At 44.7% G+C, this 27,720-nt stretch overlaps 1 protein-coding gene across 4 annotated transcripts; it reads left to right on the forward strand.

The window, feature by feature from the left end:
* The first annotated feature begins 559 nt into the window (after window positions 1-559).
* On the forward strand, window positions 560-27,593 carry LOC142466825 (uncharacterized). 4 transcript variants are annotated; one of them, XM_075572312.1, is made up of 3 exons: window positions 560-649; window positions 23,387-23,590; window positions 26,101-27,593. In XM_075572312.1, exon 3 carries the CDS (start codon window positions 26,208-26,210, stop codon window positions 27,315-27,317), a length of 1,110 nt encoding a protein of 369 aa, XP_075428427.1. In that variant the 5' UTR covers window positions 560-649; window positions 23,387-23,590; window positions 26,101-26,207; the 3' UTR covers window positions 27,318-27,593. The 4 variants fall into 4 exon arrangements, with proteins under 4 accessions (XP_075428427.1, XP_075428423.1, XP_075428425.1 ...); XM_075572308.1 differs by having other exon boundaries at window positions 23,387-23,576; XM_075572310.1 differs by lacking the exon at window positions 560-649 and adding an exon at window positions 5,870-5,932 and having other exon boundaries at window positions 23,387-23,576.
* The last annotated feature ends 127 nt before the right edge of the window (window positions 27,594-27,720 follow it).

Here is a 27,720-nt window from a genome sequence, read left to right on the forward strand (position 1 = left end):
TAGAAATTGTGAAGAGGCGGCGTCCTGACACTGGTTAAGGGGTTCAGAATCATTCACATCTGGTTTTTTTTTGTTCGATTAGTGAGGTCAACACACACACACACAACTATGTAACAAGGACTAATGGTAGTAAGTATAAGTGTACTACAATAAATAAACTGTTAAGTAAAAAAAAAAATGTCCCGGTTTTTCATTTTCAAAATCTGGTCACCCTAGCTCTGTGTGAGGGAGCAGGGGGGGCACTTGTTATTAACTAAATGATAAAATCAGGACAATCTGCATTTCAAAGACAAAACCAGCAGCCTGTGCTGCCCCAGCCCTCTGTGAGACACAGAGAGATCAGGTATACATAGTGATGAACTGGAGGAGTATACACATCTATATGCAGCAGCAGCAGAAACTATCTTTCCCTATCACAGTGCCTAAAAAATGTTACTGTCTTGTTTCTAATCTGCACAGCATGTGACACTTGATCCGTTTTGAAGTCTAAAAACTACAACTCCCATGATCCCTTGAGTGTAAGCATACGCAGTAGGACACAGAGCTGTGACCTGGATGTAGTCAGTGTCTCCACTTCCGGGAAAGTGAATCTGAGACTGCAGCAGAGAGGATAGGTCAGAGCACAGCTCGCCTGCGGTAATGCCGAGAGGTATGTGTAAGACACCCACCCTTTTATTAATTGCATTTGTTGGCTTATACGGTATTAGTGACTCACTGTTGATGCCAGGGGTGTGCTGTGCGTAAATGCTCAAAACGATCATATCATTGGGATTCAGGTTCATCTTCTTGGTGGAGTTGCTTGACCCGTGCTGGTAAAGATAAAGGTAAACACACACACATTCCCAGAGAGCTCAAACTCCTACACCCACCACATCATGAAAATAGATTTATGCCAAAATGAGTGCTACTGAGCGTGGTGGCAAATGTATACAAGAAAAGACGGAGGTACCCAATGCTACATCAAATTGACAAAACATATATGGTAATAACTATAAAATTTAAATACTTAAATAATAATAAGCGTCGTAAGCCTGCATACCACGTCAAGGTAAACAAAATTAACGCAGGTCCTTACACTAAAACTGTGAACCCTTCCTTACTTATTACCATATATGTTTTGTCAATTTGATGTAGCAAAGATAAAGGTAACCAGATGGACACAGAAACTCAGGGTGAGACTGGTACTCTGGTTGCGACAGGTAGCTGGGATGTAGATGTATCTGGGTTTCAGTGTTGGTTGACCCGTACTGGAAATGGTAGTGGTATTGAGGCTGAAGCTGATGAGCAGGTTGTGGCACATTGGAGGGGCTGTGAAGCGCTATGTACATTAATGGCGCTATATAAATAAAAAAAAGAGAGGTGATCTGGCACACAATCAATGAAGCACTATTGTAAGGGTTATTTAAGAGTTTTTAGCATTGTTTAGTATCATCTCTCACCTTGACAAAGGCTGCCTGTGTGCAGCCGAAACTTTGGATTTATGCTGTATTAAATTTTCTACTTTGTGATAAGACTGCGTGCCGTGTCCCGTAACTCGGGGACCCCGCTACATAGCCACAATCTGAGAAGACTTTCTCTGCAAAACCCACCCTGAAACTCATAGCCTAGCAATCTCTGCTTGCTGGCACTCATGGAAAGGCAAAAACACAAATTGATGAACTGGAGGAGTATACACATCTACATGCAGCAGCAACTATCTTTCCCTAATCTCTTTACACTATATAAATAAATAGAATACAAGGAGAAGATTCGGGAGTGATCACAGGGCCACACTAATTGAGTGAAGTAATAAAGTATATAATAGTGGTAATTATTGATGTGGGTGCAAACTGTGAACTGAAAAGTGAATCAGGCAAAAAGAGGGGGGAAGGGGAACACAAAATGGATGTGTCCCCTAAAAGAATTCACTAACTGCACTCCTACATAATATAAAATCTAACTTTTAATGAATTTACTTAAAACATATATTACCAAACGTTGTGTACTATGTATTAAAAATGAATTAAATTGACAATACCGTGCATCCCTGTCAATAAATGTGTGATTATACAATCCCAAAATCAATATTCCTGGGGTTGGAAGGACAGAGGATGCTGTAAGTCAGGGTGTTAACCCCTCTGGAGCAACTATGCGAACAGTAGGTAAATATATCCTACTCAGTGAGCCTTTAAATGGTCGGAAATCCAGAAATCCTGCTCAAATATATACCAGCAAGCACCTACAGTGATAGTAAATGATATATGACGTTGCATATGCTTAGATGGTAACGCTGACACAGGCTCTATTAATGGAAAATAGTTCACAACATAGTGGAGCTGGCACTCACAGTATCATTAACAGTGAGTTGCCCAGCAGAAAGGCTCTAATTGTGCATATATCATGTGGAGCAGGAAGGCAAACTCACTGCCTGTTGGTAAAATTATCCAGCTAATGCCGTCTACATAGATAGAACCAGGGGACTTAAGAGCACTACATTAAAAACAGCTCCAAGTAGGAGACTGACACAACTGCGCGTCCTTCAGGGACAGAGTAATAGAGGAGCAGTAAGAGGCTGAATCAGTCACTCTAACTCAGGGGGCGCAAACTTTTTTTCCCCTGCGCCCCCCTGCCGGCGGTCTCATCACTCCCGCGCCCCCCCCTAACTCCCACTTACCTGCGCTCCGGCGTCATGCCGTCACGTTGCCATAGCAATGTGACGTCACATGACCGTGCGGCGTCATTTTGCCGCTGCGTTGCCATGGCAACGAAGGAAGCCGCCGGAGCCAAGGTAAGTAAGGTTTACAGAGGCCCTGCAGCTCCTCCGGCACTTAATATAAGTGCCTTCGGGAAGCGCGCGCGGGGCCTCTGTGAAACAGGCGCCCCCCCTGGGGGTCGCGCCCCACAGTTTGCGCACCGCTGCTCTAACTGAGCACCTCTCGCAGGCGATCACGGGGGTTTTATTAAAATTCTAACATTACAGTAATGTAGCAGGGGGTCTCTGGAACTGAGCCGCATTGATTTCAGGTCTGGGGACCTTCTACTTTCCGAGTTACAGGCCCCGTTATGAGGTGCCGGTATCCCCATATTACAATTCACGTGGGATGTAAACAAAGCAGAGGGATACCGGCACCCCATACCGGGGCCTGTATCTCGGAAAATAGAGGGTCCCCGAGGCTGAAATAAACTTTGTTCAGCTTCGGAGACCCCCTGCTACATTACTGTAATGGCCAAATTTTAATAAAACCCATGTGATCGCCTGTGAGAGGCGTGCAATTAGTGATTGATTCAGCCAATCACTTACTGCTGGTCTATTGCAGAAATCCGGTGGGACTCACACAGCAGGGACCCCTGCTGTCTTAATCCGAGGCGCCTTTAGTCTGCCCCGGCACACTAGAGAGGGTCACGGGCATATCTCGAAATTCCATTTCGGGATTTGTTCGAATAACGGCAGCTACATCTGTACATAGATACATACCAACTCGGGAATGTCTATTATTCAGTCTCTTGTTCTCAATCGATATCTTTCTCCATGATAAATTGCCATGATCAAACATACTCACCCAGGATGGGTGCAGCGACCAGCAACCTCCTTTCTTGCTGGGACGTGGGGTGTTCTAATAAAGCAATCATTCAAACTTAAATTGTGTATTATAGAATTCTTCCACCCTTCCTGGTTTGGTGAAGTTTTGTAGTATTTGTACTTGTCAATGATCTGCTCATAGATCTCAGACAGAGTTGCTCTCTTATCTGTCCCGACTTCAATTGCGGAATATATGATATATGCATAACTGCAATCTGGTCTTTTGCTGCAAGGAGTTTCCATCATGTCCCATACAACACTCAAAAATGAAGTTGATGTCTGACTCAGATTCTGTTACATACATACTGATTTTTAATAAAATGTGAAACACTGACATTGGATACAGTAATGACAGAACAAAGTCACTAAACAAAGACATATACAGTACATACATTTTATCTGACTACTGTGCTGTAAGACATCTACTTCAGACATTGAACTACACTGTAAAATTCAGAGTCCTATAGGTAAAGATATTCAGTGCACCATATGCCAGGCACACACTGAACTGTCAAAACACAAATAATAATTTCATCTGCCCACTAAATAAATTCATACGGAACAGGTACGGCATGCCGCGGAAACTCACTACTTGCATCATGGAGTGCTAACGGAGGAAGTGTGGAGCATCCATGGAGGCTGATAGAAACAAGATGCTACATCTGTATTGATATCCATCCAATTTTGTTCTCCAAACTTTACTGTGAGGGAAGCAGCATGAAACAAATGTGAAACCCTGCTATTGGTCTCATCATCCAAGCTAATTCTCTTGCCTGGTCTGCCCCCCTGAGATGTGCCTTTCCCTCCTATAACCCTGTCTCCTTTTGGGAGTTCTAATGTTGTGTCCCACTGCCAGCCACTATCTTCTCCTGCATACTGTCACTGATCCCAGCTCTCCTATGCAGACAGGAGAGGGAAGGAAAACACAGCCCAGATACAGTGCTGTATGTTGGCCTGGCTAAGGTCCTCAATATCTTGTGTTCTATTGGAGGACTCTGCTTCCCCTATCTATTTGGCCTGTTGCTGCCTTGTCATTGTTGGCCCAGGTCACCCCTGATTTCTTGCCAATGAAATTCCATTTGTCCCAAGGGTGACTTCAAATTTCAGCTCATCCACATTTCTTAATTTTTTTTGTTCTAAGGACCTGTCAGAATGCTACCTCCTTGTTGGTTGCTGACTTGAGCCTGCTCAGGTTCCCTGACTGACCTGTTTGTATTTTGGGCTTGACTGAAAACACTCATGTCTTGATTTGCTCAAAGTTCTAGACCCAATGTTCCTTGATTAACCCATTACAGATCCATTATTTCTCTATGGTTAAACTCACTATAATTACTTATAACCTGGCATGCTTCCCCTTGGAGTGTCCCTTCTGACTGAGCCCTTTGGACCTGGACTTTGCCTCTTACCATGAAACTAACTCCATGCCCAAAGGGTCCCCATGGATTATATCTCTGCCCAGCATCATCAAGCCCTGTAAGTGCTAGGTTCTATGTTTCCTTCTTATTTTGTTTATCTGCTTTGTATGTTGGGTTGTTTGGTACTGTACTCTCTTCTATGCAACCTTTAGTTTAACAGCTCACTTGTCTAACTGATACAGTAGCTAGCACACATACTCCATGCAGCTACTCACCAAGGTTATTTTATTGTCATGTTTTTTGCGGTGGTCGGAACAGCGGGGAACAGGCAAGATTGTTGGGATCATAAGCAGGGTTAGGCAGCAGGCAGCAAGCAGGATCGTCGTGGTCATGGGTGTCATGGGGCCTTAGGGTGGTTCCTGCTAGGCTCCGTGGTCCCCGCGGGTATCTGGATCATCCCCATGGTGTCTGGGGGTCCTAGGGTTGTTCCCAAAGGGGTCTGGGAGCCCTCGGGTTGTTCCCACGGGTGTCTGGGGATGCCAGAAAAACAGCAAAATACATGTTTTTATTTAGTGAATTGGGGTGATTAGGTGTTTTTGTATGTTTTATTATTGTCTTTTGGGCATTAGTGTATTTTGATTAGGGTGCCGATTGAGTGCTATAGTGGCTTATCATGCCAATATTATATGGGTATAATGTACCACTGTGCCACTCAATGGGTACAGGGTGGGTATAGTGGGTCCGGGGTGGGTGGTTAGGCCTCCCGGGTGCGTATCGGGGCAGGTTGGGTTAACCCCTTAATTACTATAGCGGTTATTAACCGCTAAGGTGTTTAAGGGGTTTGGGGCCATTAGAATGTATTTTGCTATGTATTTTTTCTGGCAACGGAGGACAGGGACCTGCAGTAAGCTGACGAGGAGGCCCTTCACATTGTTTTTTACATACAGGAATGGTACCACGGGGACCACCCGAGGACACCCACGGTGACCACTTGAGGACCCACGGGGGACATCTGCGGGTAAGAACCGGGGGCCCCACCGCTGTGGGGACCAGTGGGAACCACCCGTGGGGCCCCAAACACTTGTGGGATCCACCCGAGGGCCCCCAGACCCCCGTGGGAACCACCCGAGGCCCACCAGACCTCTGTGAGAACCACCCGGGGACCCCTAGAGACCCGCGGGGATCATTCTTGGACCCCATTGGGGATCACCTGAAGGCCCACGGAGCCTAGCGGGGACCACCCAAAGGCCCCCAGACACCCGCCGGCCTATGGTATTAATCATGTGTGTAAAAAAAAAATAAGGGTTTTATGTGGGGGCACAGGATGTGGGTGGAGTATTAGTGCAAAGGATATATATATATCAATAGTGGCGCTCTACTTATAATTAAAACGTGTTAACACAACAGTAAGAATTCAAAACAAAATTGAATATAAATGTGGTGATACAAACAAACTCTTTTGATGGAGCTGTAACCCAAAGCAGGATTGCTCCCTCAATCCCAGGTAGGTATGAAGAAGTGGTGGTCGATGGGAAGCGCAAAACATGTGGAAACAAAAAATATATATCTAATGGTGCAGTATAGTTATATTACAAGTGAATATGTCTTCTTAAGGTCTATAGCTGTTATACTCACAAAAGTGAGAATCGATCTATGTACGTAACGGTATCTTTAGATATTGCCTCTTCAATTTTGAGGACGAGTTTGTCAACTTCAGCAATGATGTATTTGTGGATTCCTTAAATGGTTAAGCACAGAGAACCAAACATAGTGCAGACTGTATAAAACTGTATTAGAATGGTAAGTATAGTACAATACACTCACATGATTTAAGTTATTAAGCATTTAGATACACAATTGATCTCGCCTCCGGTTCAGCTTTCTGCTTCTCCTCTGCTCGGCGTGGGTCTCATGGTTGCGTTTCAGCAAATCCGGATGTGACGTCGCGGGTTTGGGCAGTTCCGGTCGGCGAGGTAGCTGTAGATCCTCTATCAACGTCACTCTACGCTTTTCACCTTACTCAATTTCATCAGGAGTGCCGATGATACTGTTCTTAGTGGTTATATACCCTAAGCTATCCATTTATGGGTTTAAAGCCAATTAGATATCTTAAAGTGATATTGGTATACACATACTTTAAGTGACTGAAATGTAAGCGTATTCTCTCCATAGCGCGCATATATGAAGTTAGTTAATACATGCTTACAAATATACTAATAGTGACTTTCTAATGTACAAACAAATGTGTAATCTCCACATCAAACATGAGGAGTATTAGTGATGCTATAAACGACTGACTACGAGAGGCGCATGCGCGATGGTGAGGGGAATAGCTGCCTAATCCAGTAGCTCCTACCCCCGCCAAAGCATTATTCAAAATAAGGCAAACCAAATTCAAAGTTCATATCTAAAATTCACTGCTACCGGCGACGGAACACATAGCGATGGCCCCGCCATCCACAAAAAAGAAGAACACGGGGGATCTCCGGAGATATTTGAGCAGATCCGCATCCAGAGACGGGAGGGCAGAAATGGCGCCCGGCTCAGCACCAGGATCGGGGTCGGAACGCGAGGAGGACTTGGAGGAGATGCCGGAACAGCGGCCCGTACGGCGCTGTGATTTCGACCGGTTATATAACGATATGAAATCGTTATTTAGAGCCGAAATACAAGAACTCCGGAAAGAGGTACAGGGCCTTGGAGAAAGAACCGGGGCCCTGGAAGACAAAATGATGGCTGTCTCCACAACAATCAAAAAATCTGAAAAGCGTTCCTCCCACCTGCAAAATCAAATCACAGAATTGGCCGAGCGCCAGGAGGATGCCGAGAACCGGGACCGCCGGAGTAACATCCGTATCCGCGGCATACCCGAGGACATAATGGAGATAGAAGAGTTCATCACAAGATGGATGGCGACTCTGCTCCCTGACACCCCGGTGGCAGAACTAATGCTGGATAGGTGCCATAGGGCCCTAAGGAGCAAGCCGCTGGCGAATGCACAACCGAGGGATTTGATTGCCCGGCTGCATTACTACCGCACCAGACAGGCAATCTTCACAAAAGCCCGAGGGGACGAAGCTTGTAAATTTGAAGGTGTCTCCATGCAGCTCTTCCAGGATCTGTCCCCCCTGACCCTGGCCAGACGCCTGAAGTTACAACCGATCACCCGCCTCCTCAGAGACAGAGCTATTCGTTATCGGTGGACCTTTCCGTTTGGCCTACTAGTCATCAAAAACGGGAAGGCCACCTCGATGAAAAACCTAGAGGAGGGGGATGAATTCCTGCGCAGACTGGGGGTAACAAGCGGAGAAGCCATGAGCCCCCGGAAAGAGGCAGAACCGGACAATGAGTGGCAACAGGCCGGCACATCCCGGAAGACCCGAGTTACCACCGAGTCGGAGAAAGAGCGTGTTTTGTTCACTCTATCAGAATAAAATGTACATTGTAATGTTTGGTTGCCTACAAGTTATGGCGCAAAGTTTGGGTTAACCGGTCCGCTTGCATCTCGGAGTGCTGAGCAGCAGAATATGGTTCCATATTGCCACAACAGAACCTATCTAGTAAGGGACATGAACACTCTACCCCATGGTTGCAGGCCAAACCTGAAAAATAAGAGACTTACCTGCAATCCCGGCGACAATGGCTGCCCCGCAACCCGGAAGAAGCGCGTGGCACGCACCAAGGGAAGATGGAGGCATCGCGACTCGTGGCGGGAAGAAAGCTGCATCGCCGGAAGAAGAAGAGCCCAGCGCGGGAAGATGCCCGCCTCCGTCGACATCCGGCTACTAAAGACCAAAGACCGGAAGGACGTCACCGGATATGGCCGCGCGGCCATCTTGGTAGAGGCGACCTAATGGGGAAAAGAAGACGCACGTCATTCTGAAGCGCCAGAACCGCAGCAGGACCCGGAAAGACAGCTATCCCGGACAGAACGCAGGGTCATAAGACCCACACATAGCCCGGATACATAGCGATAGAACACTAAAGGAGGTAGGGGGAGGGAGAATATCCAATAAAGATAAGATAGACCCCGGTAGTACCACACAGAGGGCACCAACCGCGGAAGCAGTCAGAGGGGCGAATGACATAACAAACACAAGCACCCGAAGTAGGGGCCAAGAGGGGAGAGTCCCTACAATAGAAGGAATAGAGGGAAGGGATTAAAATACCCCAAGGCCCATAAGGGTAAATAGACGCGGAGGGATTGCACAGAGGGCATGAGCAGAGGGATAAGAAGAGTTCCCCACATAGATAGGATACACACAAAACAATTATGCCCGCGGTCCTTGAGATGCTGGACGATCGCATTGGCTATAACGGTTTGCCATAAACACTGGTTAAAAGCGGTGGGGGAGGGGGTGGTTGCCCTCTTACCGTCGCCATGAGTCTCCTCATGGATACTTGGGGGTTAGACCCCAAGGGACCCATGCAAGACCCCGGTGGGCCGGTGGAAACGGGTCAAGCTCACCCTGACAGGGTCAGAGGAGAGCCCACCCGAACCGGAACCCCACAAGGGGCAGTTCAGGCATCCCAGGGGACTCGGTCCCCTGAAGTTGCCGAAAGTTACCAAGGTTTTTTTGTTGTCTCCCCCATGTTCCCGATGTGTGTACCCCAATGTTTCTTCCCTGTACAGATGAGCAGTGTACAAAGCAGTTCACAGAACCACACTCTGAAGAGAATCGTGACCCAGATAGAAAGAGGTAACGCAGCACATCATACTGAAAAAACCAATGGGTAAGGACTTTACTATCTTATCACATAACGTAAAAGGTTTTAATAGCCCCCTGAAAAGAAAACTAGCATTCACAGACTACCGACGACAGGACCCCGACATAATACTACCCCAGGAAACCCACTTCTCAAGGACCAGTTCCCCAAAGTTTCTGGATAACAGATATAGAACATGGCTCTCTGCGTCAGCCAATACAAAGAAGAGATACAAGTGATCAGAGACGACATCCTCCGTTTACAGTCCTCTATGGTGAAATTCGTCTGGGGTAATAAAAAACCATGTATAAAAAATAGCATTCTCACTAGGCCAACAGTTAGAGGAGGTTTAGGGGTACCTTGCTTGATATCGTACTTCAAAGCGGCACAATTAACCCAAATTATTCAGTGGCACATGCATCCTAGCCTGCGAAGATGGGTTGAGTTAGAAACAGCATGCTGTGACCCCGTAGAGATACAAGACCTAATTTGGCTACCCAAAAAGATATATCAGACCTTGAGTGAGCCACTGGCTGCAGTGAATTGCTCGTTGGCTACTTGGGAGAACACCAAACACAAGTGTGCCCTGACAACCCAGCACACACTTATGACCCCAATTACGGGGAACCCTGATTTCGCTCCGGGTATGTTACGCAAGAACCTAGCGGTCTGGAAAGCAAAAGGCCTTACTAGGCTACTACACCTGGAAGGAAGCCAAGCTATCAAAACATTCGAACAAATTCGATCAGAAACAGAGATGCCCAATTCTGAATTTTTTAGATACCTCCAGGTGCGAGCATTTTATACGAAAATTCCCAAACGCCCCAAGCGCACAAATTTTGAGCAGCTGTGTTCCAGAGGCACGGACACTACAGGACTTACTTCTCGGATATACAGAGAGGTGGTCTGCCCTAGACAGGACGTTGACACTAAACTTAACTATAGAATCAAATGGGAAACGGACTTAGGGGAGACAGTAGAAGATAAAGACTGTTCCACAATAGTACTGGCAGCAGCGAAAAGCTCTATATGCACCACCTTGAAGGAGAATGCATATAAAGTCCTAATGAGGTGGTATCTCACCCCAACACGATTAGCAAAGTTCGTCAAAGGTTACCCCCCATTGTGCCCAAAACAATGTTGGGAACAGGCAGACTTGCTTCACATGCTGTGGGGTTGCCCCAAAGTGGCTCCTTTATGGGAGGAAATCCAGGATTGGCTAACGAGTATTCTCGGACAACCGGTCCCACGGGACCCTTGGTTGTTCCTGCTGGGCAGGCGCACTCGGGGAATAGGCAGACCGGCACAAAAACTGATTGCACACTTTGCAACAGCCATGCGGTGCGAACTCGCAGCTTTGTGGAAGCTACCAGACTTACCCACGATTACAAAAATTCGGAACAGAATCTGGTATATTTGCCGGATGGAACAGTTGACAAGTCTGGTCAACGACACCGGCACAAATTTCCTTAAAATCTGGACCAAGTGGCTAGACCACTCGGATATCCCGGGGGTGAATGCCACCACCATCATGCCATAATATAACTAGATGCATTCTCCTATGAAGAGCCAATACAGACAGCGCGTAAAGGGGGTACAGGTAGGGAAGACGTTAAATAGGGCTACCACAGTTACAAGTTGCTCCTCAGAAAATAGGTAAGAGTAGAGTTGGTGAACACACAGAAGACTTTGGGCTCTCCCCCTCTCCCCCCCCCTCCCCCACCCCCCTTTTGTGTCTGTTTGGTTTGTTAGGTACGTGAGTTGGTTTACCCAGTATGTCTGTGTCTAAACGGAGGACGCTGGAAAAAAGAAAAATTGGGTTTTGGTACATTAAAGGAAGATAGCGGGTTGATGGACACTGTATGCAATGTACTGTAACCTAATAATAAAAACCTTTTTGTGAAAATAAATGACTGACTACTATATAAACATATTACCTCCACATCAGAGATATTTATTTACACATCAGAGATATTTATTTAAGAATAAGATTTCAACTAAATAAAAACAATTAATATTAAACATAATAAAAATATTAGTTAAACTATAATGGTCTAACTATAATATAAAAAAAGAAAGAATTTTAAACAATTATTCTAAGCACATAATAAGGATAGTATTTCTTGGTTAATTTATAATAACCATCTTAAATTAATATTTAATCTATTGGAGATCTATAGGGAGACAAAGAATTAGAGTTGGATACACATCACAGAAACGGTTTTATATCAAACTCTTAAGTTTAGACCTAAAGGGGAAATAGTTTGGAGTTCGTTTATCCAATATGATTCCCTCTTAATTAGAGCAGAATTTCTATTTCCCCCTCTCCAGTGTGGCATTATTTGCTCAATAGCTTTAAAGGTAAGTCCTTGGGGGTTGGAATTATGAAATAATAAAAAATGGTTTGAAACACTATGTGTGACTAATGTCCTTTTTATATTTCCAATATGCTCTAATATACGGATTTTTAGGGGACGTATAGTTTTTCCCACATATTGGTACCCGCAATTACATTCCAAAATATATACCACAAATTTTGATCTGCAGCTTAAATGTTGTTTAATTTGATAAGATTTATGGGTAGTATTAGAGGCGAAGCTATCCTGTAGTTGAACTAAATTTACAAGCTGTGCATGTTTTACAGTTAAAGAAGCCCTTTGGGAGGTCTAGCGGAGTAGCATGAATAGGTTGTTGTTTCCTACGTGCACTAGGTGCCAGTTTGTTTTTGATATTAGGGGCTTTTTTAATTATCATCTGGCAAGTGTGATCCTAAAATCGGATCATTTTTTAGTATAAACCAGTGTGCATTAAGAATTTTGCCAATTTTTTTAGCATCTTTGTTGTACTGTGTAATAAACGGCACTTTTATAGATGTATTTTGGGCTTTTTTTTTATAGAAGGAGTTAGCATGGATTCTCTAGACTCTAAATTAATTTTGTCTAGTGCTTGTCTAACATTTTTAATTTTATAGTTTCTATCTGTAAATTTCTTAGTTAAAGTGGTGGATTGTTCTGTAAATACAAGATTATCAGTGCAGTTCCGTTTTAATCTACGATATTGACCATGTGGGATGTTTGCTATCCATTTGTTATGGTGGCAGCTGGACTGTAATATAAAATTGTTGGCATCCACCTCTTTAAAGTAGTTTTTTGTTTTTATGGAATTATTTTCTATATAAATAGAAAGATCTAAGAAATTTACAGTAGATTCGCTTACGTTAGATGTAAATTTAAAATTTAGATAATTCTTATCCAAATACAGAAGAAATAGATTTAGATCATCCACTGTGCCCTTCCAGATGAAGCATGTATTAACTAACTTCATATATGCGCGCTATGGAGAGAATACGCTTACATTTCAGTCACTTAAAGTATATGTATACCGATATCACTTTAAGATATCTAATTGGCTTTAAACCTATCAATGGATAGCTTAGGGTATATAACCACTAAGAACAGTATCATCGGCACTCCTGATGAAACCGAGTAAGGTGAAACGTGTAGAGTGACGTTGATAGAGGATCCACAGCTACCTCACCGACCAGAACTGCCCAAACCCGCTGACGTCACATCCGGATTGCTGAAACGCCACCGTGAGACGCACGCCGAGCAGAGGAGAAGCAGAAAGCTGAACCGGAGGCGAGATCAATTGTGTATCTAAATGCCTAATAACAACTTAAATCATGTGAGTGTATTGTGATATACTTACCATTCTAATACAGTTTTATACAGTCTGCACTATGTTTGATTCTCTGTGCTTAACCATTTAAGGAATCCACAAATACATCATTGCTGAAGTTGACAAACTCGTCCTCAAAATTGAAGAGGCAATATCTAAAGATACCGTTACGTACATAGATCGATTCTCACTTTTGTGAGTATAATAGCTATAGACCTTAAGAAGACATATTCACTTGTAATATAACTATACTGCACCATTAGATATATATTTTTTGTGGGTGGGGTATGTATGCATGCATGTATGTATGTCTCTATATTGTGCCATTAGTGTACATAGTGCTTCACAGTAGTAATACACATGACAATCATATAAATAGCAAATAATACAAATAACAACATGGGAATAAGTGTTAAAATGTATTGTCCCCCTAATATCATATTTTCCCCTACACTATTATTTGTGTAGCTCTAAAGCTAGCTGCAGGTAACTGGATGTATGAGAAATGTGCTTATTCAACTTGACACCTAAGCTGCTTAGCATACTGGGTTCAACTTCTTACATGGCGACAGTAAGTCGGGGGTTTGGCAACCAAGTGTGAATGGCCCCTCCTGTGTACCAGGATCTGATACTCAGGGATATTCTGTCCACTTTAACACCTAGCCTATCTGAGGCTTTTCAACTTTGGATTTCTCATAGACATAGAGGCACCAACTTAGCAGGGTGCCCTTTGAAGCCCAAAGATGGAAAGCCCTCAGCTCATGTACCCTTAACATATTTACATGTTAATACATTCCTTGCCGGGCTGGCAGGAAAAGCTTCCTGCCTGTACAGTTTAAAACTTAACTCAACTACAGTTTATTTATATATATATAGTTTCTGCTTATGCCACAATTATAAACCTTATATGTATGTTTATGGTTTCTTTCTTTTTTTTTTTTAACTTTCATTTTATTGGGTGAGACAATACAAACATGTTAACACAGTCCATTGGCTTACAAGGAATCACCTTATTTCCGTTTTTCTCCTCCAATCGACATACATTACGTGACATAACATACAGGACGGACACAGGAACCGGGGATAGGAAGAGGGGGGGGGTGGAGGGGTAGGGGGTGGGGGGCGACTCGGGCGTTAGTTGTTCTTCTACTGTTTAATCTTCCGTGATTGGTTCAGGAACCTCCGCTGTAGGAGTGACTCTTGTCTATCTCTCCTGCTCCAAGTTGAGTTATGATTCAGTTAAATATGCCCTTTTAAGTCAACTATCCTAAAGTCTAGGATCCATTTCGCTACCGGAGAGCGCCTTTTCGTGATATCATTGCAGTATGTTGGTATCATCTATCCCCGGGATGTCTGTCTGTGTCAACCAAGGTGACCAAACTTTTAGGAAATTTGTGCCGGTGTCGTTGACCAGACTTGTCAACTGTTCCATCCGGCAGACGAACCAAATTCTATTTCTGATTTTGGGTGTAATCGGAATCTCTGGTTGCTTCCACAATGCTGCGATCTCCCATCTGGTGGCCGTGGCAAAGTGTGCAATTAATTTGTGTGTTGCGTTCGAGAACCACCGGACCCGTCGGCCCAACAAGAACAGCCATGGATCTAGGGGGACCTCGAGCCCAATTAGCCGTTGCAACCATTCCTGAACCTCTCCCCAGATCGGGGCCACCTTCGTACAGGACCACAGCATGTGGTGCAAGTCTGCTCTTTCTCCACACTGCTTGGGGCAGAGCGGAGAATAGCCTCTGACGAATTTAGAGAGTTTTGTTGGGGTATAGTACCAACGCATCAGGACTTTATAGGCGTTCTCCTTTAGCGTTGTACAGATAGAGCTCTTCGCCGCTGCCTGTAGGATCCTGTCCCATTCGTTGTCCTCTAAGGTCTCCCCTAAGTCTGTTTCCCATTGCCTCATGTAATTAAGTCTGGGGGCGTCTGTCGTCTTGGGACAGATTACTTCCCTATACATTCGAGAGGTTAGTCCCCTTGTGTCCGATTGTCTGGCACACATCTGCTCAAAATTTGTTCTCCGCGGCCGAATAGGGGCCTTGTTATAGAAAGCCCTGATCTGTAGATATCTAAATAATTCAGAGTTCGGAATGTTTTTTTCCTCTTTTACGTGAGCAAAGGATTTGATTACATCCCTGCCCTCCAGATCGTACAATCGGAGATAGCCTGCCTGGATCCAATTTGCAAAATGAGCTCTATCTAGGCCTGGAGCGAAATCTGGGTTACCCCAAATGGGGGTCATCAGTGAGTGCCGTGATGTGAGAGAACATCTAAATTTGGTGGCCTCCCATACTTTCAGGGAATTTCTCATGGCCTGCAGTGGTGTTTTCATCCGTATATGGCTGTTCCTGGGCAGCCATATCAGGTTTTTCAAATCTACCGGAGCGCAGCACTCCCTCTCCAGTGCCACCCATCTCCTAAGGGTCGGGTCTGTGTGCCACTGCAGAATCTGCGTTAATTGAGCAGCTTCGTAATAGGCAAGTAAGCACGGCACCCCCAGCCCTCCTCTCGAGGTCGGCCTCCTCAAGATATCTTTTTTCATTCTGGGGCTTTTTTTGTTCCAAATAAATTTCGTTATTGCGGACTGTAATGAGAGGATCTCATCTCTTGGCATGGGAATCGGGAGGGTTTGAAAAAGATATAGCACCCGTGGGAGAAGATTCATTTTTACGCTTTGAATTCTGCCTATCCACGAGATGCCATACTCTGCCCATCGCCGTAGGTCCTCTTTTAAAGTCTTAAACAACTGTGGGTAATTTGCCTTATATAGGGTTTTGTAGTCTTTAGTGAGATTTACCCCTAAATATTTGATCGTGGAGGGCTGCCATTTAAAGTTAAAATTGAGTCCAATTAGTTTTTCTGTTGATTTGGGTAAATTTAGATTGAGAGCTTCTGATTTGACCTGGTTAATTTTGAAACCCGAAATTTGATTGAATCTCCTTAGGATTGAGAACACATTGGGTAGAGAGGTAAGAGGCTGGGATAATGTCAGGATCACATCATCTGCATACAGGGCCACTTTGTGTGACTGCTCTTTGAGTGTTATGCCCGCGACATCCGGGCTGTTCCTAACATGTGCCGCCAAGGGTTCAATACATAGGGCAAACAGCAAGGGGGACAGCGGGCATCCCTGTCTTGTGCCACTGCGAATCTGGAAAAGCTCTGATGGGAACCCCTGATGTCTCACACTCGCTGCTGGCCCCTCGTACAGTGCCATAATGGCCCCCAACAAACTTCCTCCGAAGCCAAATGCCCCTAGCGTCTCTCTCAGGTAGGGCCAGTCAATGCGGTCACAAGCTTTCTCGGCGTCTAGACTAAGCACCAGCGAAGGGATATTTTGCTTTTGGGCCAGATCAATTACATCAATTATTCGTCTGGTGTTGCCTGCCGCCTGCCTGCCACTAATGAACCCCACCTGATCCGGATGTATCAGCCTGGGAAGGACGATACCCACTCTATTGGCTATTAGTTTTGAGAATTTTTTTATGTCTGTATTGATTAAAGAGATGGGCCGGTAGCTCTTACAGTCTGCCGGGTCCTTTCCTGCTTTGTAGATCAGTGAGATTGACGCCTGGAGCATCTGTGCTGGGAACGAAGCTCCTTGCAATACCGAATTAAAGAGTTTCAGTAAATGTGGGGCTAGAAGTTTTAGGTATTTTTTATAGTAGAGGTTTGAGTAGCCATCTGGGCCGGGCGCCTTGGCTGGCTTAAGAGACTTTACAACATCTGTCAACTCTTCTAGAGAGAAGTCTGCCTGTAGTGCCTCTCTTTCCGTTCGACTCAATGTGGGCAAATTTGCCTCTTTCAAAAATTCTCGGAGATTATCTTTCGTTTTCTGATTATGGATAACTTTACCCCCATCGTAGAGCGACTCATAGTATCTCTTAAATTCCTCTACGATTCGCTTAGGATTAGAGGTAAGTTCCCCTTCCTGCGTGCGTATAGATTGAATGTGAAAATTTGTTTTTTTGTTTCTAAGTCTAGTTGCTAGAAGAGTGTCTGGCTTGTTTGCCTTTTCGAAGAATCGACGTTTAGACCAGCTCATTTCTTTTTCTGCATGGGATGTCAGTTTTAGATTTAACTGTTTTTTAGTATCTTAGATTTGTTCCAGGATTGCTTCCTGTTTGGAGGTTTTGTGTAATGCTGTCAGGGACGCCAATTTCCCTTTTAGCTCCTTTATCTGACTCTCTTGTTCTCTTTTGCGTCTAGCAGCTAGGCACATAAGAGATCCCCTGAGGATAGCCTTATGGGCCTCCCACAATGTGGCAGGTGAAGCTACACTTCCCTCGTTCTCTGTGAAGTATTCTCTGATTTTGTCTGCGATTTCCAAGTCGAATTTAGGAATTTTTAGCAGCAGCTCATTTAATCTCCAGTTCGCTCCTGGTCTATCTAGTAAATTTAGCTCGCACCGCAGCTCTATAGGTGCGTGGTCTGACCACGAAATATCGTGTATTCCCGAATGGGAGACCATCGGGACCAGTCTGTTAGATACAAGGAAGTAATCTATTCGGCTATATCGGTTATGAGGGTGGGAGTAGAAAGTATAGTCCTTGGTCTGTGGATGTTGCTCCCGCCATATGTCTACTAGCTGACAGTCTTGGAGTCCGTAAGAGATTGTTAGTATGTCTCGTTTGTTGGGGGGATTAGGGGCTGTACATCTGTCTAGCTTTGGGTTGAGGGTCCTGTTTAGGTCCCCTTCCAATATTATTTGGCCCTTTGCTTCCCGCTGCAAACGCCGGAAGAAGAGGGCGAAGAAATCTGTTGCCTGTTCACACGGGGCATATATTGAGACCAGTGTGAGGGCCTGACCTTGTATGGATCCTACCAAAATGATGAATCTGCCTTCGGCATCTATCACCTTTTTTTCTAGCTCGAATAATAAATTTTTATGGAATACAATGGCCACCCCTCTTTTCTTCACTGATGCTGAAGCTAGGTAAATTGTGTTAAAATCTTTGTCAATGTATTTGGGGTAACTAGTTTTAGAAAAGTGAGTCTCTTGGAGGAAGAGGATGTCTGCTTTGTGTCTTTTATAGTCTTTAAAAGCCAACTTACGCTTAGCTGGGTTATTCAGTCCCTTTATGTTATGGGAGAGGCAACGTATCACTCTACCCATTAGGGTCGTCTTCTAGTGATTCCTGTGCGGTAGCTGCTATGGCCGAGCTGGGCCCACTCCGTGGGGTCTTACTCCAAACTCGATCTTGTTGAGCTGAGTCTGCTACTGTGCTGGTTACCTTTGTCGCCGGCGGGACGGGTGGGAGGAGGAGGGGTAAGACACAAGAGGATAGACACATAAATGACATAAAAGAAAAAACATCATGTAAGTACACATGTATAAACAATATGTGCTCCTCTTCAGGACTCCCATGTCCTGAAGTAGAGTCCAACGCCTTCAGGGAGTGTGGCCCCGCACCCTTAGGACCATTACCCGCTCTCCCTCCCCAAAGGACTTTGACGGGATCCTGGGAGACCCCCCTCCCCAGATCTCATCTATAGCACATGCCGACCTCGGGGTATGAAGCCCTCTCCATCCCTCCGGCCCGCTCTCTCCTTTGAACTACCTCCTTCAAATCTGTGTAATTAACTAGTATACACATTATTAACCTGTTGAGTTGAACTTCTCTTATAACTGAAAACCTGTTTAGGTTCTCCTTAGCTCCTATAACTTTAATTTTAACTTGTGCTACTCAGCCAATAATCTCCATGTATGCTAAGACAACAACAATGCTCTTTAGCCTCTCTCCATAATTCTGTTCTCTTCTCCTTGGCCCCTTAGCTCATATTTTCCTTCTTCTCTGTTTTCGTCTATGGGTGTCCCACCTAATGTGCCCTTATACTGTAATGGGGATTTCCCTATCTGTCCCCATCCGCTGTGTCCCTCTTTGGTGTGTGTGCTGTTTGTTTTTTTGTCCCTTTGTCCCGCTGTCTTATGCGGTTCCGCGATCATGGCGCTGCTATGCCTCTGCCGTTTGCATGGTGATTGTGTCGTCCCTGCTATTAGCTGTCTCTTTCCGCCTGCGGGGCCTTCGTAGCTTGCAGCCGCTCCGGATAGGTCTGCCACCTCCAAGATGGCGCCGGTGTCCCTGGCGCTGTCCGATGATGCTGACTTCCGGTTTCCGGCGGCGGCCATTTTGGATCTCCTGCTGCCTCGCGGAGGATGTGTTGCTCCCTGCTCCCGCTCGCTCACCTCTTCCTGGTTCTGCGCCTCACGGTGGGGCACAAGAAGCACCATTATGCCCGCCATCTTCCTCCAGCCTCGTGGTCATCGTCTAAAGGTGAGTTTCTTGTTTTCCTCGTCCAGGAATTGGCGACGTTGACCGGAATCAGCGGGGGGACTTAGGATCCAATCAGGGTGATTCTGCAGGTACTCAGATAGGGGTGTAAGGATGAGATAGAGGTATGGTCTAGCTCCATTTCAGAGCACAACATGGCACAATTTAGCCGATAACCTGGCAACTTAACCAACCGAACACAACGTGTTTTACGTGTCCACAAGAGATCTTTATTGCGACTTTCATTTTGTTCTCTTGGGTTTTGGTGTGGTCGGCCCTCCACTCCATTCTGGTTCCAGGGCTGTCTCTTCTTCTGTCGCTTCAGTCGGGGGGCCTTGCAGACCAAGTGCGTTAAGGAACCCTGGGCCTTCCCCAATATCTTTTAGTGTAAGGGATCTCCCGTTTTTCGTGACTTGAAGTCCGAACGGGAAGGTCCAACGATATCTCACATTACTGTCCCGGAGTACTTTTGTTACGGGGAACAGGGAGCGACGTCTCGCCAGAGTAAGCGGGGACAAGTCCTGAAAGATTTGCAGTTTATTGGACTCGAAATCTACCGTCGGTAAGGCTCTTGTCAACCTTAGCACTGCTTCCCGCGTTGTGTAATAATGCAACCGGAGGATGATGTCTCTCGGTTGTTCATTCTGAGTTGGTCGGGAGCGTAAGGCCCTATGACAGCGGTCCATTGTAAGGATTTCTTTCGTGCTGTCTGGCATCAGGGACTCCAGCCATCTTGCGGTGATGGCCTCACAGTCCCCGATCTCCTCCGAGACTCCGCGTATCCTTATGTTGTTTCTTCTATCGCGGTTCTCCGCGTCCTCCTGCCGCTCCTTTAATTCATCAATCTGTTTTTGCAGGTCTGCTGTTTTTTTTTTCAGTCTTCTTTCCTGCTTTAATAGTGAGATCAACTTTAGTTTCCAGGTCATCTGTTCGGGTTCCCAATTTAGTAATCTCTCTCTTTACCTCCTTAATATCAGCTTGTAAAAGCTTTTTTAAGTCTGTATACAGTCGTGCGAAATCGCAACGTCTGACTGGGAGTTGGGACTGACTGTTCGTGTCCTCATCATCTCCTTCTATTTCTGTGTCCGTGTCCGCCATTTCTCTGGTTGGGGCACTTTCTGCTGCTCCTCCAAAGTACGTCCGTACATCGGATAGCTTTTGCTTTTTTTGCCCCACCGGCTTCTTCGGAGCCATCCTGGGGTGTTTATGTAGCTCAGGGTATAAATGTGGGGACCCGGTTTTGTGCTTGGGGTAGTTTTATTCTTTATCTTTTAATAGCGCGGGACGGAGCTAGTCTCTTATGCCTCCATACTCCGATCCTTCGCGCATGCGCTCCCCTTATGGTTTCTTTTTACTTAGCTGCACTCCAAAAATTAGATTGCTAGCTCACTCCTATTGCCGCAAATAACATACTCTGTGCAAACCAGGAAGCCACTTCTGCCCATGCTATGAACTACTGGCAAGTCTGGGATAGGGGGAATAAGTGTTCTCATGGAAGGGATTGGGTGTGTATGTTAGGTATAGGACCCTTAACCCTATAAAGAGGCCTGTAGCTCAGTCCCAGAGACATTCACCTGATTTTAACAACGATTTAACCAAGTTCCAGCGTCAGCAGTTCCGGGGTGTGAGGGGTTAATAATATCGTAACCAAGGATCATCCCCCTCTTCTGGAATTCGTTAGAGCTAAGGGTTCCCAAACAAACCCTGTAAGGACTGAACAAACTTTTTCCTTTTGGCAAAGATATAGGGCTGGCAAGTTGTGCCCTAGCCAGGAACTGCTACACGGATCCTTTTGCACACCCACTTGCATGCGTGCAGGGGTGCCCAGAGGCTTTTTTTCATGCCAAGGACATTTGTTTTTGTTCCCCCATCCCAGTAAGTGTTTTATTGAGTGTATATTGTGAAGAGTTGTGTGTTTGTCTGAAAAGAAACAAATTACAATTTATTTTACTCATCTTGTGTGCTCAGTCCAGAATCCCGGTATTAATGTGTAGATAAGACCTGGTCTACTGTGACAGGCTTATAGGGGAAAACATGATATTAGGGGGACAATACATTTTAACCTCTTCCGTCCCAACAGGGATTAGGATTAATAGTAGTGGTGTAGGGGAAAACATGTCAGTGTGAGGAACATAGTTAACCCCTTCCGTCCCAACACGATTTAAGGTTAACCAGCCGGGTATAATGCCTTTATTATTGGACTGGTTACCCTCCCTATCGTAACAGGAGGTCATTAGTTATTTTAGTGAGGGCTGTTTCAGTGGAGTGAGCAGTGCGGAAGCCAAATTGTAGAAGGAATTGTAGCAATCGAGGGAATACAAGACGTTCAAGCAGTTTGGAGGCAGGAGGGAGATAGGTCGATACTTAGAAAGACAGGTAGGGTCAAGCTTACTGTTTTTGAGTAATGGTATAACTGTTGCATGCTTGAAGGAGACTGGAAAGGTACCAGAGTAGAGGGAAGAGTTAAAAATCTGTGTGAGCGTAGGGATTATAGGAGCAAGAGGTTTTAGGAGATGGGAGGGAATGAGATCAAGAGGGCAGGTGGTAGAGGGAGAAGAGGAGATCAGCAGTGACACCTCCTCCGAGACAGCGGAAAAAGAGTGAAAGAAGGCAGGAGGAGAGTCAGGAAGAAGGTGTTGTTTTATATTTACTGTTAAGTTTTAAAATTGGCGTTTTTTTCTCAGTGCGCTCTCCCTGCATCTCTGAAAGGTGAATTGGCAAGTTGCCAAAAATTCTAACCAATCAGAGAGCAGGGATTTCAATAATGCCCGGAATTTTATTGCTTTAGCCAATAATTTTCCTTATCCACTTTGCCTCCTCTTTTTACCAAACTCTAGATTCACTAAAGTGCAATAGCCTCAATTGCACTTTAACAGCCACTCAAGTAAATGGCAATGAGCATGTGATCACAGCAGTTCTTTGCACCTCTCCCCTCACTCCTGTCTTCTCCTCACAACATTGTTCATCACCATTGCTGCCTGTATGTAGCCTTACACGGCCTGTTCAAACAATGGTCAGACAAATAGGGCTGAGGAGACATTATGAAAAAGGATGGATGTTAGACTTAATGTGCGCTCTCACCTTTTTATTCTCCTGCTTTAATAGTAGGATGCCCTCCTTCTCTAAATCAGAGGCATCAAGGCCATGCTGCCTTCCTCAGAGGTGTGCTTGGCATGATACCTTCTCGTACTGACTCCTTTTAAGCTTTAAACAGCATTTCTGTATTTGATCATATATGTTCATGACAACTTGAGCATAATGTTACACTTTTCTTACAGGGGCTGGTTCCACTTTTTTAGTTTTCTTATTCAAGCCCAAACCGACATTGTTACCTCATTAGACTGTGGCTCAAAGCTTTTTCTATAGTCCAGTTTCCAAATCAGCCCAGGGCCTGTTATACGCTCAGGTTGCTAATGGAACACATTCCTGCTACAACACCTTGTTACATCAACCCCACTTTCTGTTTCTGCTTAGTTCCACCGGAAGAAAACTCACCTTTGTGGCACTTGTGTCATCTAGTCATGTTTAGGGGATTTTTTCATTAAAACTGTTTTTTTTATTTTTTATTTTTTTTAAAGTGAAAGAAAGTAGTCACTGGTGTGGCCTGTGGCTCCCATTCCTTTCAAACTGTGGGTACATACAAGTGAGCCATCGTATATACATTGCTCTAAATTAACTTCTGTTCACCTCAAAAACTGTAGAGAAGAAAGAAAAGACAAGTCACATTATTAACCACTTGTAACTTTTTTCAGCTCTTCCTTTATAAAATAGACATTACTTTGACACGTCACTAACTGTCCCAATTTTAGGTCTGTAAATTGTGCGAGAAACGAGGAAGAACAGAACCTTGTGGCGTTGCAGTACCACAGGAAAATCTACTACAGAACCAGCACAGACCTCCCCCCACACACACAGCTCCTGGTCTGGTATGGAGATGAATATGGAAAAGAGCTTGGTATCAAGAGGGCATGCTGTGGAAAAGTAACACGCCAGCACAAGGTAATCAGGAATATGTGTGTTGTGTGTTTTTTACATCTCTATTGTCTTATTACTGATGTTAAACTGCAAATAGTGATAGATCTGCATACACCATTGCGGGTCAACTAGAACTTTATATCACTAAACCTGACTTGAGGTTACTTGAGGGCCGGATACATCAAGCTGCGGTAACCAAAAATGCAGTATTACCGCCCATATAAAAGTGCCTTATTAGCGTGCAAGGAATTTTTATTGGACCCGTTAAAATCACTGGATCTGATAGAAACCAGGCATAATACAGGCATACCCCGCATTAACGTACGCAATGGGACCGGAGCATGTATGTAAAGCGAATATGTACTTAAAGTGAAGCACTACCTTTTTCCCACTTATTGATGCCTGTACTGTACTGCAATCATCATATACGTGCATAACTGATGTAATAAACGCATTTGTAACAGGCTCTATAGTCTCCCCGCTTGCGCGCAGCTTTGTTACAGGTAGGGAGCCAGTATTGCTGTTCAGAACGTGCTGACAGGCGCATGCGCGATCTGCCGTTTGCCTATTGGGCGATATGTACTTACTCGCGAGTGTACTTAAAGTGAGTGTCCTTAAACCGGGGTATGCCTGTACCGCATTTTTAATTAAAACTGCCATACATCCCCCATGGACACACAGACATCCCAGGGGTGGATACCAGCACAATTTTGCAATAATAACAGTAAATGCATTTTCGGGTGATGGAGCATGACATACGCAGACTACTATAGGTGACAGGTAGGACCCATCCCATTGTTAGGATCAGCACCTAAGAGATCACCCAAGTGGCGCCCGTGGCGCCCGGTGAACCCCGACAATTGAAACGGATGATTACAGACCCAGAAGCTACCCGAAGCATCTCTTACCTCACCCCCAACCCCCCCCCACCCCCGTACCTACCCGATGTTGTCCTGTCCTGGTTATGTCAGTCAGGTTAGTCAAGTCCTGTGAATAAATGTTGTTTGTGCAGTTTTCAGCATGTTCACTGATAACCCATGGTAGTGAGAGCCGGGGCAGAAATACCGATGGGCATACGAATGTTACACAATGGTCTGTGTTATAATGTATGACCCAATAAAAAATTTGAAGTTGAAAAAAAAAAAAAACTGCCATACATCAAGTTTAGATATTTATCGGAACGGGATGAACAGCAGAAATACCGCAAATATTATATCACCTTCTCCAGGCTGGCGCTAGCCCTGTCTTTCCTGTATATATAATGGCCAATATACTGCCTATTATATACATAGGCAAGATAAGCTAAACCAACATAGAATAGATGATAAAATAGTTATTAATATACATTACAGTACATATTAACCCCTTAGTAATCCACGGGTCAACTAGTCATCGGTTTCCATGACTAGCTGACCACAGAGGGGATAATATACACATTACACTACTGTACCTACCCCCCTTTGCCACCTTAGTGGCTAGTAAAGCATGGTTAGTTCTTGGTTTGTCCCACAGTCATAAACAAAACACTACGGCTCAGATACATCAAATTCTGTTAAAGTGACGTTAATATCGCACCCGGGTAAATAATAAATTAACTGGTGTTATTACCGCAATATTAATGTGGTATATATCAAGATTGTGGTAATTTACTGGGTGCGATATTTAGGCCAATCTCGTGATATGGGAATTAATGTGACCGTTAATAATGTGTTACATACCGCATTGGGTTAATATTTCTGTCCATAGGCTTCTGTAATGTCTATTACAGAAACCTATGATCAAAATAACATTAACCCGTTTCATGCTGGTGGTTACCAAGGTATACCAGAGGCAACATTACCTAACCCTGTTGACCCCGATAGTGTCCAGTAAAGCATTGCCATTCTAGTCGCTAAGGTGATTAAGGGGTTAACCCCTCTCACCACCACCTCCACCCCCCCACGTGAAGCCTAACCACCCTCCCCAGGGCAACTACCGCCATTACCCACATCACCTACCTCCACCCCCGTTCTAGACTAGTACCCAATATCCTATATATACATACACATCATTGTGTTTAATAAAATGCAATGTTTTTATGGGGAGAATCAGTAACACAAGTACAGACACCTTGTTCCCTAAAAAAAAAACCTGGAAACAATTGTATTAAAAAATTAACACAGGAGACTTCCGGTATGGCGCCCAGAGAGTGTGAACCACTCATATGGACAAAAGTGAAGTCCAGTACAGCAAAATGTTTAAAAATGTTGTTAATATCGACTTCTATCTATCAAAGGATTTGTAAAGATTTCTGCCACTTGAATTGGTGTTTTGCAGCAAGTGAGATTTCCTTTTAAATCGTTAAATATTATGATCCACTTTGAATGTTGTATGATCCTCTACATCTACTCTCCCGGCCCTCATGCTGCACATGTTGTGCTGAACCCTTCATTTTTACAATGTACATCTACAGTTTACTTTCATCCTGAACTTTTTGTGCCAACTTACCTCTCCTGCATGACCTTTTGTAAGACAGTTTGTGTAACAGTGACTTTTTTATCTCGTCTAGTACAAAGACAAGCACCAGTAACCCACCCATCCCAGCACTGCAAGGTTGCTTTTAGCAGCCAGGATTACCTCCTCAAACATCTGAAGTTCAAACACCCAAATGAGAATATGGAAAAGATGAGGACAGAACAATCTTGCAACATTCCAATAAATATGACAGAAAATTCATCTTTCAACCAGTCAAGGCAATTAATAAACAATGTAACTGCTTCTCATTCCAAAATATATATATTAGCAGCTGCCACCGGAAAAGATCTTGGAGAAAGTGAGAAGAGTCTGACTTGGTTATTAGACCAGAATGCACAGAAGAGAATACAGACCGGGGAGAGACCGCATGTATGTGGGGAATGTGGGAATGGATTTAGTGACTTATCCAGCCTGAACACACACAAGAGGACACACACAGGAGAGAGACCATATGTATGTGGGGAATGTGGGAAGGGATTTAGTCAGTTATCCCACATTAACATACACAAGAGAACACACACAGGGGAGAGACCATATGTATGTGGGGAATGTGGGAAGGGATTTAGTGACTTGTCCAGCCTGAACAAACACAAGAGGACACACACAGGGGAGAGACCGCATGTATGTGGGGAATGTGGGAAGGGATTTAGTCAGTCATCCAGCCTGAACACACACATGATGACACACACAGGGGAGAGACCGCATGTATGTGGGGAATGTGGGAAGGGATTTAGTGTGTTATGCAACCTTAACAAACACAAGGGAACACACGCAGGGGAGAGACCGCATGTATGTGGGGAATGTGGGAATGGATTTAGTGACTTATCCAGCCTGAACACACACCAGAGGATACACACAGGGGAGAGACCGCATTTTTGTGTGGAATGTGGGAAGGGATTTCGTTTGTCATCCACCCTGAAGGCACACAAGAGGACACACACAGGGGAGAGACCCTATGTATGTGGGGAATGTGGGAAGGGATTTAGTCGGTCATCCTACCTGAAGATACACAAGAGGACACACACAGGGGAGAGACCCTATGTATGTGGGGAATGTGGGAAGGGATTTAGTCGGTTATCCATCCTGAACATGCACAAGAGGACACACACAGGGGAGAGACCGCATGTATGTGGGGAATGTGGGAAGGGATTTAGTCAGTTATCCAACCTTTACAAACACACGAGGAGACACGGGAGAGACTGCATGTATGTGGGGAATGTGGGAAGGGATTTAGTCTGTTATCCAACCTGAGGACACACGAGAGGACAAACAGGGAAGAGACCGTATGTATGTGGGGAATGTGGGAAGGGATTTAGTGTGTTATCCAGCCTTAACACACAAGAAGACGCACAGGGGAGAGACCTTTCTCTAAAGCCAGGCATGTTTACGGATAATCGGTGACTAAGACGCTCACGTATAAGTGCACATGTGTATCTGTGTTACACTAAATCACAATGAAAAGTGACTTAGTTTATGGTGCATAAAACGAGCATTTTGAAAGTATAAAAAAAGTTATAACTTTTTAAATGCATGTTATTTGGATTATTATTGTAGTTATATTTAAAGAATTTTTTTCTTTCTTAATTATTTATATTTCCATGCTGTTGGTTCTAATATAATGTGCCTTGTCCATTATGCTGAAGCTGTCTATAGC

Source organism: Ascaphus truei, chromosome 15, assembly GCF_040206685.1.
Source record: "Ascaphus truei isolate aAscTru1 chromosome 15, aAscTru1.hap1, whole genome shotgun sequence".
Lineage (NCBI taxonomy): Eukaryota > Metazoa > Chordata > Amphibia > Anura > Ascaphidae > Ascaphus > Ascaphus truei.

Bases quoted from the DNA above. Each gene is read 5' to 3' on its own strand.
- LOC142466825 (XM_075572308.1), top strand. From the start codon at position 23,546: ATGCTGTGGAAAAGTAACACGCCAGCACAAG. The intron at 23,577-26,100 runs GTAATCAGGAAT...TATCTCGTCTAG, and splicing joins AAGTAACACGCCAGCACAAG to TACAAAGACAAGCACCAGTA.